The sequence below is a fragment of the Crocodylus siamensis genome, chromosome 4, assembly GCF_052110815.1.
Source record: "Crocodylus siamensis isolate JL-2025a chromosome 4, ASM5211081v1, whole genome shotgun sequence".
NCBI classification, from domain to species: domain Eukaryota; kingdom Metazoa; phylum Chordata; order Crocodylia; family Crocodylidae; genus Crocodylus; species Crocodylus siamensis.
The window spans coordinates 537,727-557,734 of NC_143398.1; the positions used below are offsets into that span (position 1 = coordinate 537,727).

General features: G+C 60.5%; 1 protein-coding gene across 1 annotated transcript; it reads left to right on the forward strand.

Moving 5' to 3' along the window:
* Positions 1 to 8,067: 8,067 nt before the first annotated feature.
* On the forward strand, positions 8,068 to 15,647 carry LOC149865304 (uncharacterized). Its single transcript, XM_090041306.1, has 8 exons — positions 8,068 to 8,236; positions 8,543 to 8,872; positions 9,342 to 9,641; positions 10,165 to 10,269; positions 10,485 to 10,859; positions 12,801 to 13,112; positions 13,231 to 13,563; positions 14,317 to 15,647. The coding sequence occupies exons 1-8, from the start codon at positions 8,155 to 8,157 to the stop codon at positions 14,322 to 14,324; spliced, it is 1,845 nt and encodes a 614-aa protein (XP_089897432.1). The 5' UTR covers positions 8,068 to 8,154; the 3' UTR covers positions 14,325 to 15,647.
* Positions 15,648 to 20,008: the final 4,361 nt, after the last annotated feature.

The following is a 20,008-nucleotide window of genomic DNA, read 5'->3' on the forward strand; positions in this document are numbered from 1 at the left end:
CTAGCTAGAATAAAAAGGGGTCAGGCCATTCTAGGAGAGACCCCAACATACCCAATAGAATAGGCAGTCTCCCGCTCTCATAATAAGTTCCAACAAGACGTGGCAGGAGAGGTTAGAGCGGGACAGAAGGATTCCAAGGGCACCCCACATAAGTTGTGGATGACTAGGAAGACGGAGCCAGGGAGGGAGACCCATTACAGTCATAAAGAAACTGTCTGATGTGCTATACGAGCTGCCATGCAGGCCCAACAAACAAAGATTGGTTATACACTATAACCGGATGAAGCCCTATGTATGCACCCCAGCCCTACAAGAGGGCTGTGACAGCCTACTCGTCAACAGCCAAGGCACTGCCACAGGCCTCAGAACCTGGCCCCCCACAATGTAGCCTCAAATAGGCCCCAACAGGTGCTTCCAAACAGTGCGTATAGGCCAGGAATTCATAGATGCTGTGGTAGGAAGGGACCTCGACAGATCATCAAGCCCGACCCCCTGCCTAGGCAGGAGAGGGCACTGGGGTCAGATGCCCCCAGCCAGATGCCTATCCAGCCTTCTCTTAAAGAACCCCAAGGTAGGGGAGAGCACCACTTCCCTTGGAAGCCCAGTCCAAATTTTGGCTACCCTTCCCATGAAGAAGTTTTTGCTGATATCTGGCCTAAATTTGCTCACTGTCACTTTGTAACCATTGCTCCTTGTTACCCCAAAAGGTGCCCTGGAGAACAGAGCATCTCATCCCTTGCTGCGCCCCCCTAATGAATTTGTAGGTGGCCACAAGGTCATCTCTCAGCCTTCTCTTGTCCTGTAAGCCTCTAACCATACGAGTGGCCTCCTCTGAACCCTCTTGAGGCTTCAACATCCTGTTTGAAGTGTGGCGCCCAAAACTGGCCACAGTACTCCAACTGCGGTCTAACCAATGCCGCATAGAGGGGAAGTATCACTTCCTTGGTTCTGTTTTTCATGCATCTGCTGATGCATGATGAAGTGCGGTTAGCTTTGCTGAGGATTTTGTCACAGTGATGATTCATGTTCATCTTGGAGTACACTAGGACTCCGAGATCCCTTTCTGCTTCTGTGCTGCTGAGAGGGTCACTGCCTAGCCAGTAGATGTGCTGGATATTTTTGCATCCTAGGTGCAGCACTCTGCATTTCTCCTTGTTGTATTGCATCCTATTGTGTACTGCCCACTTTTCCAACCTGTCCAAGTCTGCTTGCAATCATTCCTTACTCTCCGGTGTGTGCCCTTCACCCCACAATTTTGTATCATCTGCAGACTTGGACAGAATACACTTCATATCCACATCTGAGTCACTGATGAAGATATTGAAGAGTAGAGGTCCAAGGACTGAACCCTGTGGGACCCCACTACCCACATCCTTCCAGGTTGATGCCAACCCATCTACTACCACTCTCTGGGTGCAACCGCTAAGCCAGTTTGCTACCTATTGGACTATGTTAACATCTATGTCACAGCCTCTTAATTTCATTATGAGAATGGGTGAGATACCATATCAAAGGCCTTGCTTAAATCCAAGAAAATGACATCCACCTCTACTCCTGCATCTAAGCATTTTGTGACCCTGTCATATAACAAAAACAGGTTGGTCAAGCAGGATCTACCTGCTACCAATCCATGCTGGTTTCCCTCCTGCATTATTTTTCCCACTGGACTCCCACAAATATAATCCCTCATAATCTTTTCAAAGACCTTCCAAGGACTGGCTGGCCTATAATTACTTGGATCCTCCTTCCTCCCCTTCTTGAAAACAGAGACCACACTCGCCCTTTTCCAGTCCTCCAGAACCTGACTGAAGCACCACGAGTGCTCAAACAGCCATGCCAGTGGTTCTGCTTTGACAGCAGCTAATTCCTTCAGTACTCTCAGATGCAGCTCACCCAGCCCTGCCGACTTGAACACGTCCAGTCCATCTGAGTGACTCTGCACCAAGTCAGCATCGACAGTTGGTGGGCTGGTGTCCCTCTAATGCCCAGCTAAGGACCCATTAGGAGACTTATCTTGAGCCCTGTTCAGGAACACCGAGGCAAAAAACTCATTGAAGAGCTCAGCCTTGTCCCCCCTCTCTCTGTCACTAATTGCTCCTCCTTGTTCAGTAGGGGTCCTACGTTGGCCTGCACCTTCCCTTTACTCCCTACATACCTGAAAAAAAAAAGACTTTTTGTTGTCTTTAATTTGTGTTGGCAGTCTCAGCTCTGTAGTTGCTTTGGCCTTTTTAACTGCCTCCTTGCAAGTGTGGGCCAAGGAGGTATGCTCCTCCTTGGGAGCTCCCCCCTGCTTCCACTGCATACATGCCTTCTTTTTTGCCCTCAGGCTCCCCTGGATTTCACTGTTTAGCCAAGGAAGTTTTTTTGCTCCTTTCCCCCTTTTCCCTCCTACTGGGATGGTCTCCCTCACTTACTTAAAGAATGACCATCCTTCCTGAGCTCCTCCTGGCAGCTGCAGGGGGGCAGAGCAGGGCAGGAGCAGCCCTGAACTGAACTGCTCCTGTGGGGACCACAACTGGTATAGGTTCAGATGTGTGCAAGGGCACAGTTTAATGTGCCTTACTCTTCTGTGCAGAAAATGCAGGTGCATTGATTGCATGTGCAGATGCGACCAGTATAATTTTAGTGGATGTGGGGGTGCATCCAATTGAAAAAGGGGAATAATATAATATACTGTGAATTGTATATGATGTGTCTGTGAATCTGTAACTACCTACATTTCCCACAAACATCATCAAGAGGAAAAGGAAGTGGTGATGCAGGACAGAGCTGACCTGGAATATGTTAATCAAGACAAGCTGCTGGCAGGGAGCAGAGACAGAGGGGAGGAGAAGAAACACTGGCTGTAATAAGAGGGAGAGACACACACAACTGGATTGAGACTACAAACAGTTTCTGACCTGGAGACCTGTACAGCACAACAGTGGGATTAGGGCTGGGTTGTAGGGTACGACTCTGGAAGTGGGATGGGAATGTAAGATGTGAAATGTGTGCATTTGCAGGACTGACTGTTGCTAGCCTCGCATGTATGCTGTGATACTGTGACGTGATACCATGATATTGCATACTGAGCTGTACTTGTTCTTTCTCTTTGGCCAGTTGCCTGTGCCCTGAATCCCCAATACCCCATATATAAAGTTGGAAGCCCCAGTTGGCTCATTGTGTGTTCTGGGATACAGCATCCCTCAGGGTATGCTATACCAGGCCTGCAGGGAAGGGCTGGGAAGGGCATTCAAATCTCCTTGACCAACAGAAGGCAAGTAGCTCTGGCTCTTCTCACTGCATGGCCAGCTGCCCAGTGCCTGGGGCCGTGGTTTCAGAGCTAGTGGGTGGGATGTGGGACTGGACTCTGGCCCTGCCCCTCCTACTCCTTTGTTCCTGGGCCCTGAGGCCAGGCTGGGCTCCATGGGACAGGGGGATGAACCTGCCCTGCAGGCGTTACACCCAGCCCCTTCCTTGGGCTAATCCCCAGCCCTGTGCCTGGCCAAAGTGCAGGAGAGGAAGGGGCATAGGTGTGTTCATTGGTGATGTGTAGGGGGTGCACACAGGTGCATGGCAGTGTACTGCCTGAGAAAAGGCACTACCAACACTGCTGGTGCTGCCTGTGGGCAGTCACCGCTCTCCCCCCATCATTGCTAAGAGCACTGGTGTTGTCTGTGGGTGGTTGCCGACGCCTGGTCAGAGCTCACTGCACCCCGCCCCCCGGCACCAACAGTGCCAGCAGCATCTACAGAAGCTCACCACTTGCCACTGCCATGCTCCCACCGCCAACAGCACCACTGTGTCCCCTGCAGCCGCTGGAGGCATGCATCATTCATGGGTGTGTTAACTAGTTTAGCATGTGTTTAATGTTTTATTTTATAGATTTCATAGACATTAGGGCTGGAAGAGACCTTGGAAGTCCAGCCCCCTCCCTGAAGGGCAGGAAGTCAGCTGGGGTCACAGGATCCCAGCAAGATAAGCATCCAAATGTGTCTTGAAGGTCTTCACAGTGGGTGCTTGAACCACCTCCGCTGGCAGGCTGTTCCAGACCTTGGGGGCTCAGACAGTAAAGAAATTCTTCCTTATGTCCAGCCTGCAATGGGCTCGCAGTACTTTATGACCATTCAACCCTTGGGGCGCTCTGGTGAACAAACGCTCCCCCAGATCCTGGCGGTCACCCCTGATAAACTTATAGGTGGCCATCAGATCACCCCTGAGCCTGCACTTTTCCAGGCTAAAAAGCCCCATGGCTCTCAGCCTGTCATCATAAGATCTGTTTTCCTGACCTCTGATCACGCGCGTGGCTCTCCTCTGGACTCTCTCAAGCTTCTCCACATCCTTTTTGAATTGTGGAGCCCAAAACTGGACGCAGTACTCCAGCTGCGGCCTCACCAAGGCCGAGTACAAGGGGAGAATGGCGTCCCGGGATTTGCTTGAGAAGCATCTATGGATGCACGCCAGCATTTTGGTCACTTTATTAGCTGCAGCATCGCATTGCAGGCTCATGTTCATCTTGTGGTCAATGATGACCCCCAAGTCTCTTTCTTCTGCAGTGCTAGCCAGCATAGCACTGCCAACCCTATAAGGATGCTGCAGGTTTTTCCTCCCAAGGTGGAGAACCTTGCATTTTTCGGTGTTAAACACCATGAGGTTCTCGTCTGCCCATTTGCTGAGCCTGTCCAGGTCAGCCTGGATCACCCGCCTATCTTCTGGCGTGGATGCTTTGCCCCATAGTTTGGTATCATCGGCGAACTTGGCCAGTCCGCTCCTGACTCCAATGTCCACATCATTAATGAAGATGTTGAACAGTATGGGTCCAAGGACAGAGCCTTGAGGGACCCCACTGGTCACAGGGCACCACGATGAGTGACTGCCATCAATCACAACCCTCTGGGTCCGACCACGGAGCCAGTTTCCCAGCCAGCGGATTGTGGTAGACCCAGGGCCACAATTGGCCAGTTTTGCCAAGAGGTGATTCTGGGATACCAGATCAAAGGCTTTTTTGAAGTCAAGATATATGACATCAATGTCTTCTCCCTCAGCCAGGTGGTAGGTCACCTGGTCATAGAATGAAATGAGATTGGTCAAACAAGACCTACCCGCAACAAACCCATGCTGGCTATCCCTCAGGATGTTGGCGTCAGCCAGTCCCTCAAGGATGACCTCCTTAAGAAACTTTCCTAAGACCTTCCCCAGGATAGAAGTCAGGCTAATGGACCTATAGTTAGCCAGATCCACTCCCCTCCCTTTCTTGAAGATCGGCACCACATTGGCCTTCTTCCAGTCTTCGGGCACTACACCAGAGCACCAGGAGGACTCGGAGACCCGTGCCAGGGGCTGGGCTATGACGCTCGCCAGCTCCTTGAGTACCCTGGGGTGCAGGTTGTCAGGGCCGGCTGACTTGAAGGTATCCAGCTTCTCAAGGTGTTCCTTCACGAGGTCAGCATTTATGGAGGGTAGGGGATCTCCCTCATCCGGACCTCCCTGTCCCGTAGTGGGCATGGGCGTCCTGTGGGACTGATGAAAGAACAACACAAAATACCCATTTAATAGGTTGGCCTTTTCCTGGGCATCAGTTGTCAGTTGCCCCATCTTTCAGCAGGGGTCCAACATTGCCCTTGCTTTTCCTCCGGCTCCCCACATATCTGATAAAAGACTTTTTATTCTCCTTCATCCTTGAAGCTAGTTGGAGTTCAGTTGCAGCCTTGGCTTTCCTGGTTTGTTCCCTGCAGGACCAGACCAGTGCAGAATATTGCTCCTTGGAGGTGCATTTAGGAATGATTTTTAAAAAAATGGAGATGTATTGTGTAGGTCTACAGCCTTATTTTAATTGCAAGAATCACTAACGGTATTCTTAGACTTGTACTTGAGGCTATCGTTATGCCTGTATTTTTCTTGTAGTAGTTTGCTGTAGTGTGGGGACAATGCAAAATGTGTATTTTGAAAAAAAACATTCAACCAAGGGTCTACATGAACACTAAACTAAAACTTCATTCCTTTTGTGTTATCATACATTTATGGCAATCCAATGCATCGGAGTCATTTCCCTAAGGCAGTTGTTTTATTCAGTCTGGTGTGTAGCAAGTAGTTCATTTCAGCACTGTGTGTTGTGCTTTAGTGATTAGTGCACTGTGTAAACAGTTCGCGGGGCTGTTTATTAATGACTTTTGATACATTCATGTTTACAATGCTGTGCGGGGGGTCTCCAATCTTCTGTTTGCCCAAGGCCCCCGTAAATCTTAATCCACCTCTGGGCCTGACTCAGGCAGGGGTTGTGGGGCTAGGAGCCCATAGCTGTGGCCACCAGGAAGAAGCAGGAGGGTAAAGTCTCCTCTGGGATGTACCAGACCAGTCCAGGCCCCAGGCTGCTGGTGGCTACATGCCAACCTCTGTCCCATCCCAGACAGAGATGGGGGGGAGAACAGAAAAGGTCTGGCATGGCCATGGGGACACCTCCCTTCCCCTGTGGCCAGGCATCTCGGGACACTGAGACCTGGAGGAGCTGAGGGATGGGACCTCAAAGCACACACGGCCCCTCCTGCTGTGCACCTTTCCCCTGCTCGGGGCTGCGTGTGGGCTGTTGGGCAGCACTGGGTCTGGGATCCCCAGGCAGGGAGCAGGAGGGGCCGGGATCCCCAGAGCCCTGCAGCCCTGAGCCTGCCCCGGGCTCCTGCTACCAGGGCAGGGGAGGCCCTGGGCTGACTCTCCCCTCTGCTCCCCAGAGCCAAGTAGGGTGACCACATTTTCAAAATGGAAAGGCTGGACACATGCCTGCTTCTCCCCTCTGTTCCCACTCCCCCCCACTCCCCGGACAGAGCGGAGACCCCTGCCCCACCTACTGCCATGGGAAGGCAGCCCCTGCCCCCCTGGCAGCAGTGAGGGGCACAACTCCACACTGCCACCACCACCAGTGCTGCCAGATGGGCGGGGGCACAAGGCTGGCACAGGGCTCCTGAGGGAAAGGCAGCAGGGCAGGGAGCCCCAAGCCCACACGGGGCAGCCCTCATCTGTCCCCAACCTGCTCACAAGTCTGGGGAGCCATATACCCCCTTCACGCCCTCTGGAGGAGCCATGTGTGGCTCCTACTGCTCCCAGCCCCAGGATGCATGCATCACCTGGCTGGGCATCACCTACAGCCTCTGCCCCACTCCCTCCCTCACAGAGGGGGCTCAATCTGCCCCCCACCACACACCCAACCTATGCTCACCCCCATAGACTAACTTTCAGGGAGCTGCTCTCCAGGCTGCCTGGCCCTTCCCTGGCTACATGTATGTATGCGTTACGCCCCTTGCGTCCCACTCCCGGCAGCCCCTTGAAGTCTGGAGCGCTGCCCACCCGCAAGGAGAAATCCGAATCCCTGCACGATACTGCAAATCCAGGACAAGGGCTGTCTCTGAGTCGGGTATCTCGGAGTCGTGCACCCCAGGATCGGGACTGGAGGTCCCCATTCCAGCACTGTCCTGCACAAACAAGGGCCAGTGCTCAGAGCCGTGGGGCATTGCAGAGGGGCCAGGGCCAGGCCTCACTCAGCTCCTGGCATGTGAAAGCTTTGGGGAAACACCATGACCACAAAAGTGGTTTTTTCAGGGTTGGGCAATACCACAATGGTGGTAGAAGTAAGTGCCTTATTGAAGGCTCTGTGTGGTGTACGGTGCACTGAGTCTGCTTGTGGACAGGACTCCCCATGAGAGCCTCACAGTTGGCCTCCCACTGGCAGCTCCAGTGAGATGATCTCAGCTACACGCTGACTTTATGGAAATGAGAGACTCCTCCCTAGCTTGCTCCTGTGGCCATAAGGCTGGGGGCAAGTGAAACCCAGGGGCATCCGAATACCCAGTCTCCGGGCTTGGCCGGCACATAGGATGCCCGCCGAAGGATTTGGAAGCATCTGAAGCCCCAGGCAGGGGCAGAGGGTTTGTGGGTAGTAGGGTCACATATGGTCCTTGAAGGACTCGCAGAGATTTGGACTTGATTTGGCTGATTTGACTTGGGACATGAAACACTTTCCTTAAAAGAAAAAAATGTGAAAGCTTCTAGCACAAGGTGGAGCCTTTTCCTATTTATTCTAGCCTTTGGGCTGACTCCTTCCCAAGTGAAAGCGAAAGCAGAGAGAAGTTTCTGAGAATCCATTTTAGCTTCAGGGACAAGGACTCTGTGAGGACAGAGGGAAAGATGCAGCCCGGGGTGCAGCGCCTGGGCCGCCTGCTCCTTCCCCTGGCCCTGCTCCTGCCTCCCCTCTTCCCTGCCCCACAGGGTAAGTCCCAGTCCCCCTGCTCCCCTGGCATGGGTGTGGGGGCAGCCGGGGGCTGGGATGGGTGCGCAGCCCTGGGGTAGCCTGGCCAAACCCCATAGGAGGAACGTGCGGGGGAGGGAGAGGGGGCAGTTCAGCATGTGGGGGTGAAGTCCCGTTGCCCCGAGTGCAGCCGGCCCCTGCCCCTGGCCCCCACCCCACATCTCCCTGCACCAGGTCCCCGCAGCGGGCCATGCAGTCCTAGGCAGCCTCCCCCCTGCGCCGGCCCAGCCCGCGGGGTCTCACGGCTGCTCCCTCTCCCCCGGGCAGGTTCCCAGCTGCAGGTGACCACGGCGCCCTCCTCCACGGCCCGCGTGGGCTCGGGGGTCCTGCTGCAGTGCCGGTTCGATGTCGGAGGGGCGGTGGCCCTGGACGCCCTGCAGGTGACGTGGTATTTCTGGGAGCAGGAGCTGTCCTGGTACGACCGGGGCAGGAGCCATGCCCAGCCCGGAGCCAGCCTGCCGTCGGAGAAGGAGCTGGAGAGCGGAAACGCCTCCTTGTCCCTGGCCGCGGTGACCCTGTCAGACGGGGGTGTCTACCGGTGTGTTGTGGGGTACGGGGCTCAGAAGCACGAGGGGGAGACCACCCTGCGCCTGCTCGGTGAGGACATGAGAGGGTCCCGTGGTCTGGTTGGGACAATGCTGGGGCTGGACATGGGTGCGTGGGTGGGAGACACAGGCATAGACCTGTGCCACATGCAAGTGAGTAAGCAATGATCTTCAGACCCGGGGGTCTCTTTGACATGGGCCTGCCCAATCCCAGCCACAGCAGGGCCCCTCGCTCCAGGAGCCGTGCGAACCCTTACACAACAGGCAAAACAGCCTGGCATTCAGGACTAGCTCGGGGAGGCATGGGCTCCTGCTGCCAGTCCCCCGAGCAGAGCTGTCCTCTCCCAGGCCCAGACCCACCTGGCCCTGGAGATGCCTGCCTGGGAGGTCGACCAGTAGCGCATTGGGGCTACCACAGGGTCCAGGCCTGTGGTGGTCTCAGCAGCTCGGTGCCAGCCCTACCTGGCAGGGGCACCAGCACATGCATCCCACAAATTCCAACAGGGACCCCCTTCTTCCAGCTGCCCCGACGATCTCCATCCCAAGACAACCTGCTGTGGCCGACACCGAGACCTCCCTCCTGTGCCACGTGGGGCGGTTCTTCCCCGAGGACGTGGACGTGGCGTGGCTGAGAGACGGGCAGGTCCTGAAGGGCTTCACCCGCTCCAGCCCCCAGAGGAACCCGGATGGCACCTACAACCTCACCCTGACCTACACCTTCACCCCCACCCTCAGCGATGCCGACCGCGTCTTCTCCTGCCTGGTCCGCCATGCGGCTCTGGGGCAGCCGCTGCAGGAGGACGTCACCCTGGACATCCGAGGTGAGATCCCACACAGGGACCTGCCTGCTGCCCTGACTCTGGAAGCGCCCTGGCCCCCTCCCCGCGCTAGCACAGAGCTGCTCCAGGCCAGCGTGCAGGCAGCCCGGAGCTGCAGACCTGCATGGTCTGGGGCTGTATTAGCCGGCGGGAATTCCCCTTCCCTCCCGGAGGAGCTGGAGCACCAGGGAGCAGCAGGACACAGGCTTGAGGGTCGTCCCGGGCTGCTGCGTCCAGGCCCATATGTTCCCAGTCCGTGGGCGGACGGCAGGGACCCCAGCATCCCAGAGCAAACCCTGGCCCACGACTGTGTGGGCAGCAGCTGGGGCACAGTGGATGCCAGGCCACGCACCAGAGGTGGCTGCAGGGGAGATGAGGCCCAGGCTGTGCCCTGCCCCGGCAGCTGGAGGGAGGAGGGGATTGCAGGTGGGAGCTGGGTCGGGGTCTCAGGCAAGACTCTGCTCCCACCCGAAAAATGCCACAAGCTTAGCTCTGACTTCTTCTCTCCTCTCACTACTGAGCACAGCACCGGATCAGACTGGAGCCGTGGTTGGAGCTGTCCTGGGGATCCTGTTCGGAGCAGGAGCTGCGGCTGCTGCAGCCTTTTACTTCTGGAGGAAGAGAAGAAGAGGTAGAGAGGGACGGTGCTGTTGGGCTGCAGGGTGACAGAGGGAGGGGACGAGCCAGGGAGAGGGAGGCACCCGTGATGCTGGGGTGGAGAGGCCTGTCCCCAGGCAGGTTTCAACCCCCTGGTTCCCAGCCCTGAGCTCAGACCTCAGACGGGACATGTCTCCCCGATAACCCCAGGCTGACCAGTGTCCTCTATGTTGGTTGCTTGGCCCCCAGGCTGGACAGTCTCCTACAATGTCGCAGAGGTGCAGGTGCCGGCGCGGTGCCTGCTGGGCCAGGAGCTGACCCTGCACTGCTCCATGGAGGGGACGTTCCCCGAGGACGTGGCCGTGACGTGGGAGAGGATCCAGAGCGAGGACAGGACGGTGCCGGAGAGCGCTGGGGACCGAGAGAGCCCCGAGCACCAGCCGCTGATCCCCGCCCTCCCCCCGGGCTGGGGAGTGACAGAGGAGAGAGCCGGCACCCGCCTCACGTCCTCCCTGACCTTCACCCCCACGCTGCAGGACGACGGGGCGCGGGTCCGGTGCGTCTTCCTCCACGAGGGCAAACGGATCCGAGAGGAGCGAGTGTCCCCGGAGATCCGGGTGTGGGGTGAGTGCCCAGCGCCCCGATGCCACCTCCGGGGGCGGCCGGGGCCTGCTGCTGTGATGGAGGGATGTAGCTCGGGGTGAGCCGGTGTTTCAGGATCTGTGCGGGAGGGAGGGGGTGGGCGGAGGCAGGAAGGCAGCCCCACACTCCTCACGGTGGGGGAATGGGCCACGCTGTGCCTGGGCTGGGCGGGGGTGGTGCTGGGAGGGGGACCGTGGAGGGGCTCTGGGGAGTTTTTGTGTGCCTGCACCCTAGTGCACGTAGCCCCACTCCCAGCACCGCCACCGCCCAGCCTGAGCGCCGCCTCGACCCCAGCCACAGTGGGGGCCGGCCCAGCTAGCAGGCGGATCCTGGGGCACGTGCCCCCCATGCCCTCCTGGCGTGTGTGCCCCCCACCCCATGGCTCCATCCCATGCCCCGGCTGTGTAGGGCCTGCCCCTACCCCAGCCCCACTCTCTCCCTCACCGCCACTGGGGGGACAGGTCAAGGCCCCCGCAGTGAGGGAGGAAGTGGGGCTAGGGGTGGGCCTTGATCAGCCCCACTCCCCACCCACAGCCCCTCCCCCACCCGCTGCCCCTTCCCCCACACACTCACCTGCTGGGGGGGGCGCGCCCCCAAATCATTTTTTCTCTCTCTGCCTTGATCGGCCCCCCCCTTCCCTCCCCACAGCCTTATCTGGGGTCAGGGGCTGGTGCACGGTAGATCGTGGGTTGCCCGTCAGTGCCAAAGGCGGTGTGCCCCTTGCAAAGGTTGGAGACCGCCGATCTACAGCACGCACTCACCTGATCTCAACAACTATTGTTGTCTCCCTTTGCATGTGTTTGTGCCGTGCACACGGAGGTGGCTGCACAATAGCTGCACATGAAGTCCTGCTCCTGTATATTGTGGGGGCAGGGGGCATGGGGGTGTAAGTCTGTGGGGGCTGTGTGTGAGCGGAGGGTAGCAGGTGTGCATCGGGGTGCGGGTATGGCAGTGCGAGGGGGCGTGGGTGTATGTGTATGGCGGGGTGTTTGTGTGGGACTCACCCTACGAAACCGCAATCACTCTGTCCCTCCACCCCCGCCACACACATACACCCCCCCGCAGCAACAGCTGGGCAGAAATGGGGGCCAAAGCGCGGTGGCAGGAGTGCGGGGCCAGGCTGGCAGCGCTCCGTGGAGCTGGGCTGGGCTTTGCCAAAGGCGGAGGGGTGAGCCCCAGAGCCCTGCTGCCCCGGGCCCCGCGCTCCTGCTGCTGTGCTTGGGCCCCCCCAGCGCTGGCCCTGGGGACACCGGTGCGGCCCCGCGCTCCAGCCCAGCGCTGCTGCCCTCCCCCTCGCCCCTGCCTGTAGCGGCTGTTTCCCCGCTTCCCTGCCTGCGGCTGCTCCAGCACCGCGCGATTCCTGGCTGCGCGGCCACGACCGCAGGAGCCGGCCGGCCTGGTCCCGAGGGCTGGGGCAAGCGCCCGCAGACCTCCCTGCCTCCCTCTCCCCAGCACGGTATCTGGATTTCCCTGTGGCACAGGGAGGTGGAAACAGCTCCAGGGTCCCAGGACAGATGTCTTTGCAAGGCACAGGCTGCCGGGTGGGGCTAGAGGGGTTGGGGGGAAAGGAGGGGGTGTGCTTGGGGGGGCAGGGGCCATGGTCCTTGCAGGCTGCTTGCTCCAGCCACTGGCTCTGTCTTACTGCCCCTGGCTCCGGTCATCTCTGACAGGCAGGAAGAGGCAGACAAATACTAATTTTCTATATTGTTAGAGGCCCCACATGCCAGATAGAAAGGCCTGGTGTGAATACAGCTTGTGGCCTGTATTTTGCCTGCCCTGATGTAGCTGGAGACAGGACAGTTACCCAGCCCTTGCTGCACTGCCCCATCCCCAGCCCCAGCCCCAGCCCCAGCCCCAGCCCCAGAGCTCCCCCAAGCAGGATCACATCAGTCCCTCGCACTAACCCCCCCGCTGTCTCCCCAGCCCGGCCGCAGGTGTCGGAGATCCAGGTGTGGCCCGAGTGGGACCCCTGCGACAAGGTGCCGTTCGCTGTCCAGCTCCACAACTTCTACCCCCGGGAGGTGCCCCCGATCCAGTGGGGCTGGGACGGGGCCGGGAGCTGGGGGGCAGACCCCGCGCAGGTAGACAAGAACGCGGACGGCACGTTCACCGCGACGAGCGTCTGGAGAGTGCCCAGCCGCAGCCTGACCCGGCCGGAGCTGCGCGTGCAAGTGTGCGTCCAGCACGGCCCCGGAGAGCCCCCGAGCGAGAGAGAGCTCAGCCTGAGGGCCGTGGGTGAGGAGGGGCCGTGTCCGGGGGTCCCAGCCCCGCTGCAGGGGTGTTGGGTCTGGGTGGGGTGTGAGGGGCCGCGGCTCCCCTGACGGGGCCTGTCCCTGCCTCTTCCCTTCCCCAGGGCTCCTGCGGCCCCCGGAGGTGTCCGAAATCTCCCGGACTGAGTCCGTGGCCACGGGGAAGGGAGTCACCCTGAGCTGCCGCATCGCGGGGCATTTCCCGGGGGAGCTGAGCGTGACCTGGCTGCGGAGGGGCAAGGGGGAGCCCACTGCTGTGACCCTGCGGGACTCGGCTGAGTGGAGGGTGGAGCCCGGCACAGCTGTCCTGGCACGGGACGGGAAGAGCTTCCAGCAGGAGACCAGACTCACCCGCTGGACGTCCGGGGACCAGGGGGCAGAGTACATCTGCCGCGTGGGACACCTCGCCCTGGAGACCCCCATCGAGAGGAGCAGCGGTAAGCGGTGGGGACTGGACAGGCCTAGCACCAGTTCTGGGATAAGGGGCCTTGTCATGGGCCCCTCTCTGGTCCGGGTCGTGGTGGGCCCATCGGGGAGCAGACCCGCCTGTTGCCCAGCCCAGCCCAGAGGGGCTGTGACCCCCAGCCCCGCCTGACCCCTCACACCAGACCCTCGGCGGGTGTGGGACAGGGGCACCCAGGGCTGGGTGAGGGGAGCCCATGGCAGAGGCTTCTGCATAACTGGGCTCAGGTCAGCTGGGGCAGCGCGTGGCCATGTGTCGGGTGCCGGGGACAAGGTGTGCATGCCGACGTGCCGCTCCCTCCCTTAGTTGCCCGTAGACCCCCCCGGGCTGAGCTTCCGGTCACTGGTTCTCAGCCTCAGCGGCAATTGCTGGGCCATTGGGAACGTCCACTCGGGCGTCCCGGGCAGGCAGGGGCGGCACCGCGTGTCCCAGCCCAGGGGCTGTGGGGAACATGGGCCCCCATCAAGGCCGAGTTCCCAGCAGTGACGTGTGTCGGGGATGTTCCTGAGCCCAGACTGGCTCCCCAGCTCCCATCCATCTCCTGTCTGGGGACCCCACATCCCGAGGGGCGTCCTTCCGCCTGACTCCTGCGCTCCCCCATGCCCCAGCAGCAGGCGCAGCCTTGGCCCTGCCTGACTCGGGGCAACCCAGAGGCTCGGTCTCTGCCAGGGGAACAGACCCATGGGCCCAGATGACGAACCACAGGCTCCTTCCACATCTTTCCTAGGCCCCTGAGCATTGCCCAGAGCCTCAAACAGCCGAGGAGGGAGGCGGCGGCTGAAGACGGAGGCAGGATCACCAACACCACGTCCCATGCGCTCACTCAGGCGATGGCGAGACGGTGCCAGTAGCTGGACTGGACGTGCTGGGCTGGGCTGGGCTGGGCTGGGCTGGGGGATCAGCCTGGGGCGGGGGCCTAGGGCCCAGGCACTGCATGATGGCTAGGTCTCCCTGGGTCTGTGTTGGTAGCAGCTGCTCTTGCTGTCTCCCTCCCACACGTGGGGGGGCCGGTGGGGAGCCCAGGGCTGGGGGTGTCTCTGCCTCTCGGTCCATCCGGAGCCCAGCCTCATGTCGCCCCTGGGCTGCCGCAGTAAAGATGACCGTGGTGATGCTCATCCGCTCCAGTCTCCCTCCCTCCCTCCCGGGCCTGGCCGCCTACACCGGGGCTGCAGCTGGGGCTCTGCTCCCCCCGTGCTCAGTGCTGCACGTTGTGGGGGGCTCTGGGCTGCTCCCTCCTCCTTCCTCGGCAGCCCTCTCAAGGCCTCCTGGGGCAGGTGGGCATCGCCAGGTGCTGGTGCTGTGCCCCGTGGAAGGGACAAGCCCTGGCACAGCAACCGTGCAGGAGCCAACGCCTGTGAGGGAAGTGCTGGAAACCACCGGGTGCTGGACACAGGAACGGGGAGGCCGCGGCCCTGCCGGGATGCTTGCAGCCCCCTGGGGTGAAGGAAGCTGGGCCGGCTGGATCCCAGCCCGCAGGTCCTGCTGTGTGCCCAGACCCTTGGTTCAGGGGCCGGTGGGGGCTGAGCGAATGGACGCTTGAGACAGGAGTTTCCCCTCCTGGCGTGGGGTCCCTCGGCAGCAGCACACGCTGACGCCAGGACAGGCATTCGTCACCTTGCACGCAGGCCTGGTCCCCTGTCCTGGGATCAGACAGTTCAGGGTCTCGCTGGGGCCCGGTCCAGCGGTCCAGCTCGTCAGTCGTCCGGCGGTGCAGCGAGCCTGCGTTCCCAGACGGGTTTTACACCTCTCGTTCCCTGCGCGTTCAGTATTGCTCCTGTTCCTCTGACTCCTTCCTGCCGGCTGCTTGCAGACTACTTCTGTGATGGATTTCCTACCCTGGGTGGCTCCCTACCCCCTCCTGCACACCCCCATCCCAGAACCACCTCCTGCACACCCCTCTTATCAATGACCCTCCTCATCGTGCAGCCTTTCCATCCATTCCTGTCCCGGGACCGCTGACCATGCTGGCACCCAACACGATGCGGAGCTCCTTGCCCGCTCCATCGCCCTGCAGCACCTTGCAGGAGTGGGCACTGCATGCTCTGGGTACAGGGTGGATGGTAGTGGGGGGCTTCGGGGGAGTAGGACCTAGTGGATGCTGTTTGGATGCAGGCGGCTGCCTGGGCCTGAGGGGAATGAGTGCGGGTCTGAGAGCGCTGCACACAGAGAGAAGGTCCCAGGGCAAACAGGGAGAAGGCCTTCTTCCGCTTCACGGAGGTCTTGCTGGACCTGGGCTGCGCGGCTCCTGGGGAGGCCCAGGCGTGGCAGGTCTCTGCAGCTTCAGCTGCCTGCCCAGGTCTTCCGGGTCCCCAGGTGACAGCTGCAGCCGCGAGGAGGCTGGTACCGGAGCCTGGGGCGTGCAAAGCGGTGTCCCCTGTCCTGTGTCTTCTCTGGAGCCCTGCAGGACCGGGCCCTGCAGGCATCACCTGCGGGCCATGTCCCGGGTGCAGCGAAGGCTGCCGGGGGTGCCAGGCTTCCCATCGCTGAGCCGCACAGGGTGAGGCCGACACGGGGATGTGGAGCACGTGAGGCCAGGGAGCTTCCTGCTCCTGACAGGAGCCCCTGGAGAGGTGCTGGGCACTGGGAGGGCAGCGCCCGGTTCGGATGCAGCCCGGCCTGACAGAGGTCTGACATGCAGGGGGCTTGCCCCATGGTGGTGACAGAGTGAGCACCAAGGGTGCAGTATTGCCACGCCCACGGTGTCAAAAATCATAAGACAAACTCTTAAAAATCAAGAGATTTGGAATGTAAATCATGAGATGCTCTTTTTTGAAGTATGTGTGTGTGAGGGGAGGCATAATTGGTGAAAGTGTGGGGGCTGTGGGTGTGTGGCGGGTTTGAAGCCTGGGGCAGCCTGCACACCCTGGCAGGATGTGGGGTGCTGTGGGGCAGGAGTGAGGGGCAGCAGCAGGGCTGGGGGACTGTGGCTTGGGAGTAAGAAGCAGACACACACACCTCCTGGCCCCAGGGTCCCATTCAAGCCAACCCTGCCCCACTCCCTCCCTCACCGTGGGCTCCTCGATCTGCCCCTCCTGCCACCTCCCTCTCCCTCTGCCCCTTCCCTTCCCCCGACAGACCAGCTTGCTGCTCTCTACTGAAGGCCGAAGAAAAAATCCTGAGATTTGACCTCTCTGTCAGGAGATCACGAGTCAGAGTTACTTTGATTTGGAAATCAGGAGTCTCATGAGTTTTTCATGGGAGCTGGCACTCCTGGGTCTGTGCAGAAGGGCTGGGTGGGGGGCCAGGGCTGGGGGCTGTCTTTCACTCTCGGTCCATAGGGCCCAGCCCTGTTCAGCCCCCGGCTACAGGAACAAAGATGACAGTGCCGATGCTCAGCCACTCCAGGCTCCCTCCTGCCCGGGCTTCCCGCTGCACCAGGCGAGGGGAGCAGGGCTCTGGGCCGCACCCTCCTGCCAGCCTGTCTGCTCTCCCCAGGGCCACGGGCAGGGCTGCCCCAGCCGGGCTCCTGCAGGCCTGTGGGGTGGGGCAGGAGCAGCTCCCGCTTCACCTCGGACCTTGGCCCCTGCTCCCAGCCCCCCCCCGCCACACGGGGAAGGTGACAGTGCGCAGGGACGACCCAGGGACCCACGCTGCCTCGCAGGGGAGGAGGTGCTCACTGCGGCAGGGTGGGCAGACGCCCGGGCCCTGGGGCACAGCGGGCAGGAGCTGGCAGAGCCTGGGCCTGGCTGCACGCCCCAGCCACATGCAAGGCTGCTCGCTGCTGCTCTCAGCACTGTCTGGGGAGCGGGGCTGGAAACCCCTGACAGCAGCCCCCACAGGCCAGGCTCGCCGAGCCCGGTGCAGACACTTGTGTTGCCGTCTGGGGAGCTCCGAGCCTGCAGAGTTTGGGCTGCCTCGGCCGAGCACTCGCCCAGGCCCCTGCCTACACGGGGCCATTGAACCAGGCCGTGGGGGAGACTTTCCCTGGCCCAGGGAGGCAGAACAACCGGGGCCCTGAGAGGGCTCAACCGGCGACCTCCCAGCTCCAGCCTCCGCGCTGGCCGAGACGTCACCGTCACCGGCGCCTCAGCCGCCCACCCGCTGGCAGCACTGTGGGTGCTGCACGAAGACCTCCCCGGGGTCCAGGCTATGAGCGCCCTGGGCAAGGGGTGGCAGCTCTGCCCCTCAGGCCTGCCTGGACCAGGGGAGCGCAGGAGGGGCAGATGGACACAGCGTCGGGGTTTTCGGGCTGGGCAGGCGGGAGTGCCCAGGGGAGCTGGGCTGCGATGCTGCCAGAGCCAGGGCTGCTGCTTTGCACGGGTGCGGCGAGCCCGAGAGGTGGGGAAAGGGGGCACAAGCGGGGCAGCCCCACCAGCAGCTGCGGCGCAGCGGGTCCCGCCCTGGGCTCAGGGTGAAGCAGTGCCAGCGGCCCGCCGAGAGAGACGTCCGGCCCCGCGGGGTCTGCGTGTGCCCAGCACCCTGCGGGAGGTGCCCCGGGGCCGGGCGGGAGACGAGGGCACCGCGGGCCCCCAAACCAGCCCTCCCCAGTGCCGCCCGGGCAGAGCGCCAGACCGCGCCCCGGCGAAACCAGGCAGGCAGAGCAGGGCCCAGCCGAGGTGTCTGTCCCTCCGGCACCAGGCGCTGCTGGGACGGGCAACTGTCACTGCTCCGGGAGAGCTCCGGCGCCGGGTCCTCTTGGCCCTGGCGGGGCTCCTGGGTGCTTTGGAGGATGAAACAGTGAAGGAAACGTAGAGCTGCACCGCAGGCGCCGATTACGGTTCCTGCCCCCACGCACACCCCGTCCCTGCATGACGGACTCACCGCGAGGGCTGGAGGATCGCTCTTCTGTGGTTTGTGATGCCTGAGTAGGAGCCGTGCGCTGCCATGTAATGCTAGTGGTAAGTATTTAATATGCTTTTAAAACTGGGCTCTGCCCAGCACCTCTGCTGCATACCCTGGTGAGCCGCTGGGAAATGGAAAATGTTTTTCCGACACAAACATCTCGGCACCAGAAAGCTTTAGTTATTTGTACGCACACACACATTATATGTTATGTGTTACATAGGGATGTACCAGGCAGTTGAAGGGGCGCTCGCCTTCAGGGCGTCCTAGTCGGGACCTGTCTGAATGGGTGAAGACCGTCCCAGTGGGCACCCCGACCGGGGGCTCCCACCCATTTGTCCCGGCTGGACGAGGGACTTATAGTCCATGTGAGCCCCAGTGGGGAGTCAAGACAGAAACCTCAGTGAGGCGCCTGGGAAGATCCTGCCCGGGATGGGCTGGGGGCCCCTCAACCTGCTGTCCCCCCAGGGGCCGTGCAGTGCCTGCAATGGGCCCTCAGAGCCCGGAGGCAGTGCAGAGGGACGAGGGTTGGCGAGCTGGCAGCGTGGTCCCACCGAAGCCTGCACATGTGGCCGGAGGCCTGGGCAGTGCTGGAGGATGGAGCAGGAGAGAGCAGTGCCTGCAGTGGGCCCTCAGAGCCTGTGAGCCAGCTTCACGCACCCCTTCAGGGGAGGACGCAGCCCAAGGAGCCCAGAAAGCAGGGTGCGACTCCTGCGGGGTTTGGATACGTGGGGTCAGGCAAAGAGCAGGGTAAAGCCTGTGTGAGTGGCTGGGGAAAGGGCTGTGGTGCAAGAGTATCAGCGTGGGGGGAAGAGATGCAGCAAGGGGCAGTTCCCGCGACACCGGTAGGTGTGCTGGGAATTCCTCCTTCCTGGGTGGATTACCTTGCATTTATCTCTGTCAAATTGCATCCTGTTATGTCCCGCCCATTGATCCAACCTGTCCAGGTCGGGCTGTATCTGCTCCCTGCCCTCGGTGTGTTAACTTTGCCTGTCACTCGGTATCATCTGCGAACTTGGAGAGGGTGCTCTCCACACCCTCGTCCAAATGGCTGATGAAGGTATTAAATAACACCGGTCCAAAGACCGAGCCCTGGGGACCCCACTGCCCACCTCCTTCCAGGCTGAAAATGACCCGTCCACCACCGCTCTCTGGTGCGGTCCCTGCGCCCGTCGGCGACCCACCTCACTGTGTCGGCATCCACTCCGCAGCCCGCTGGCTTCCCTACGAGAATAGGATGCAAACCTGTGTCGAAGGCCTTCCTAAAGTCCAGGTAGCTGACATCGGCCGCTACTCCTGTGTCGAGGCAGTGTGTGACCTGGTCGTAAAAGGCTATGGGGTTTGTCAGGCAGGATCTACCTGTGCCGACCCCGGGCTGGTTTCCTTTCAGCATCGTTTCCCCTGCTGGGCTGTCACGAATATGGACTTTGATGACTTTTTTCTAGTATTTTCCCAGGGATAGGGGTAAGACTGACTGGCCTAAAGTTACCCGGCTCCTCCCTTCTCCCCTTCTTAAAAATGGGCACCATGCTGGCCTTTTTCCAGTCCTCGGGGACCTGCCTGGAGCACCATGAGTGCTCAAACAGCCGTGCCAGCGGCTCAGCAATGACAGTCTTTAGAGGGCACCAATTGTTGCA

Bases quoted from the DNA above. Each gene is read 5' to 3' on its own strand.
- LOC149865304 (XM_090041306.1), top strand. From the start codon at position 8,155: ATGCAGCCCGGGGTGCAGCGCCTGGGCCGCCTGCTCCTTCCCCTGGCC. The intron at 8,873-9,341 runs GTGAGGACATGA...CCCTTCTTCCAG, and splicing joins GACCACCCTGCGCCTGCTCG to CTGCCCCGACGATCTCCATC. The intron at 10,270-10,484 runs GTAGAGAGGGAC...CTTGGCCCCCAG, and splicing joins CTGGAGGAAGAGAAGAAGAG to GCTGGACAGTCTCCTACAAT.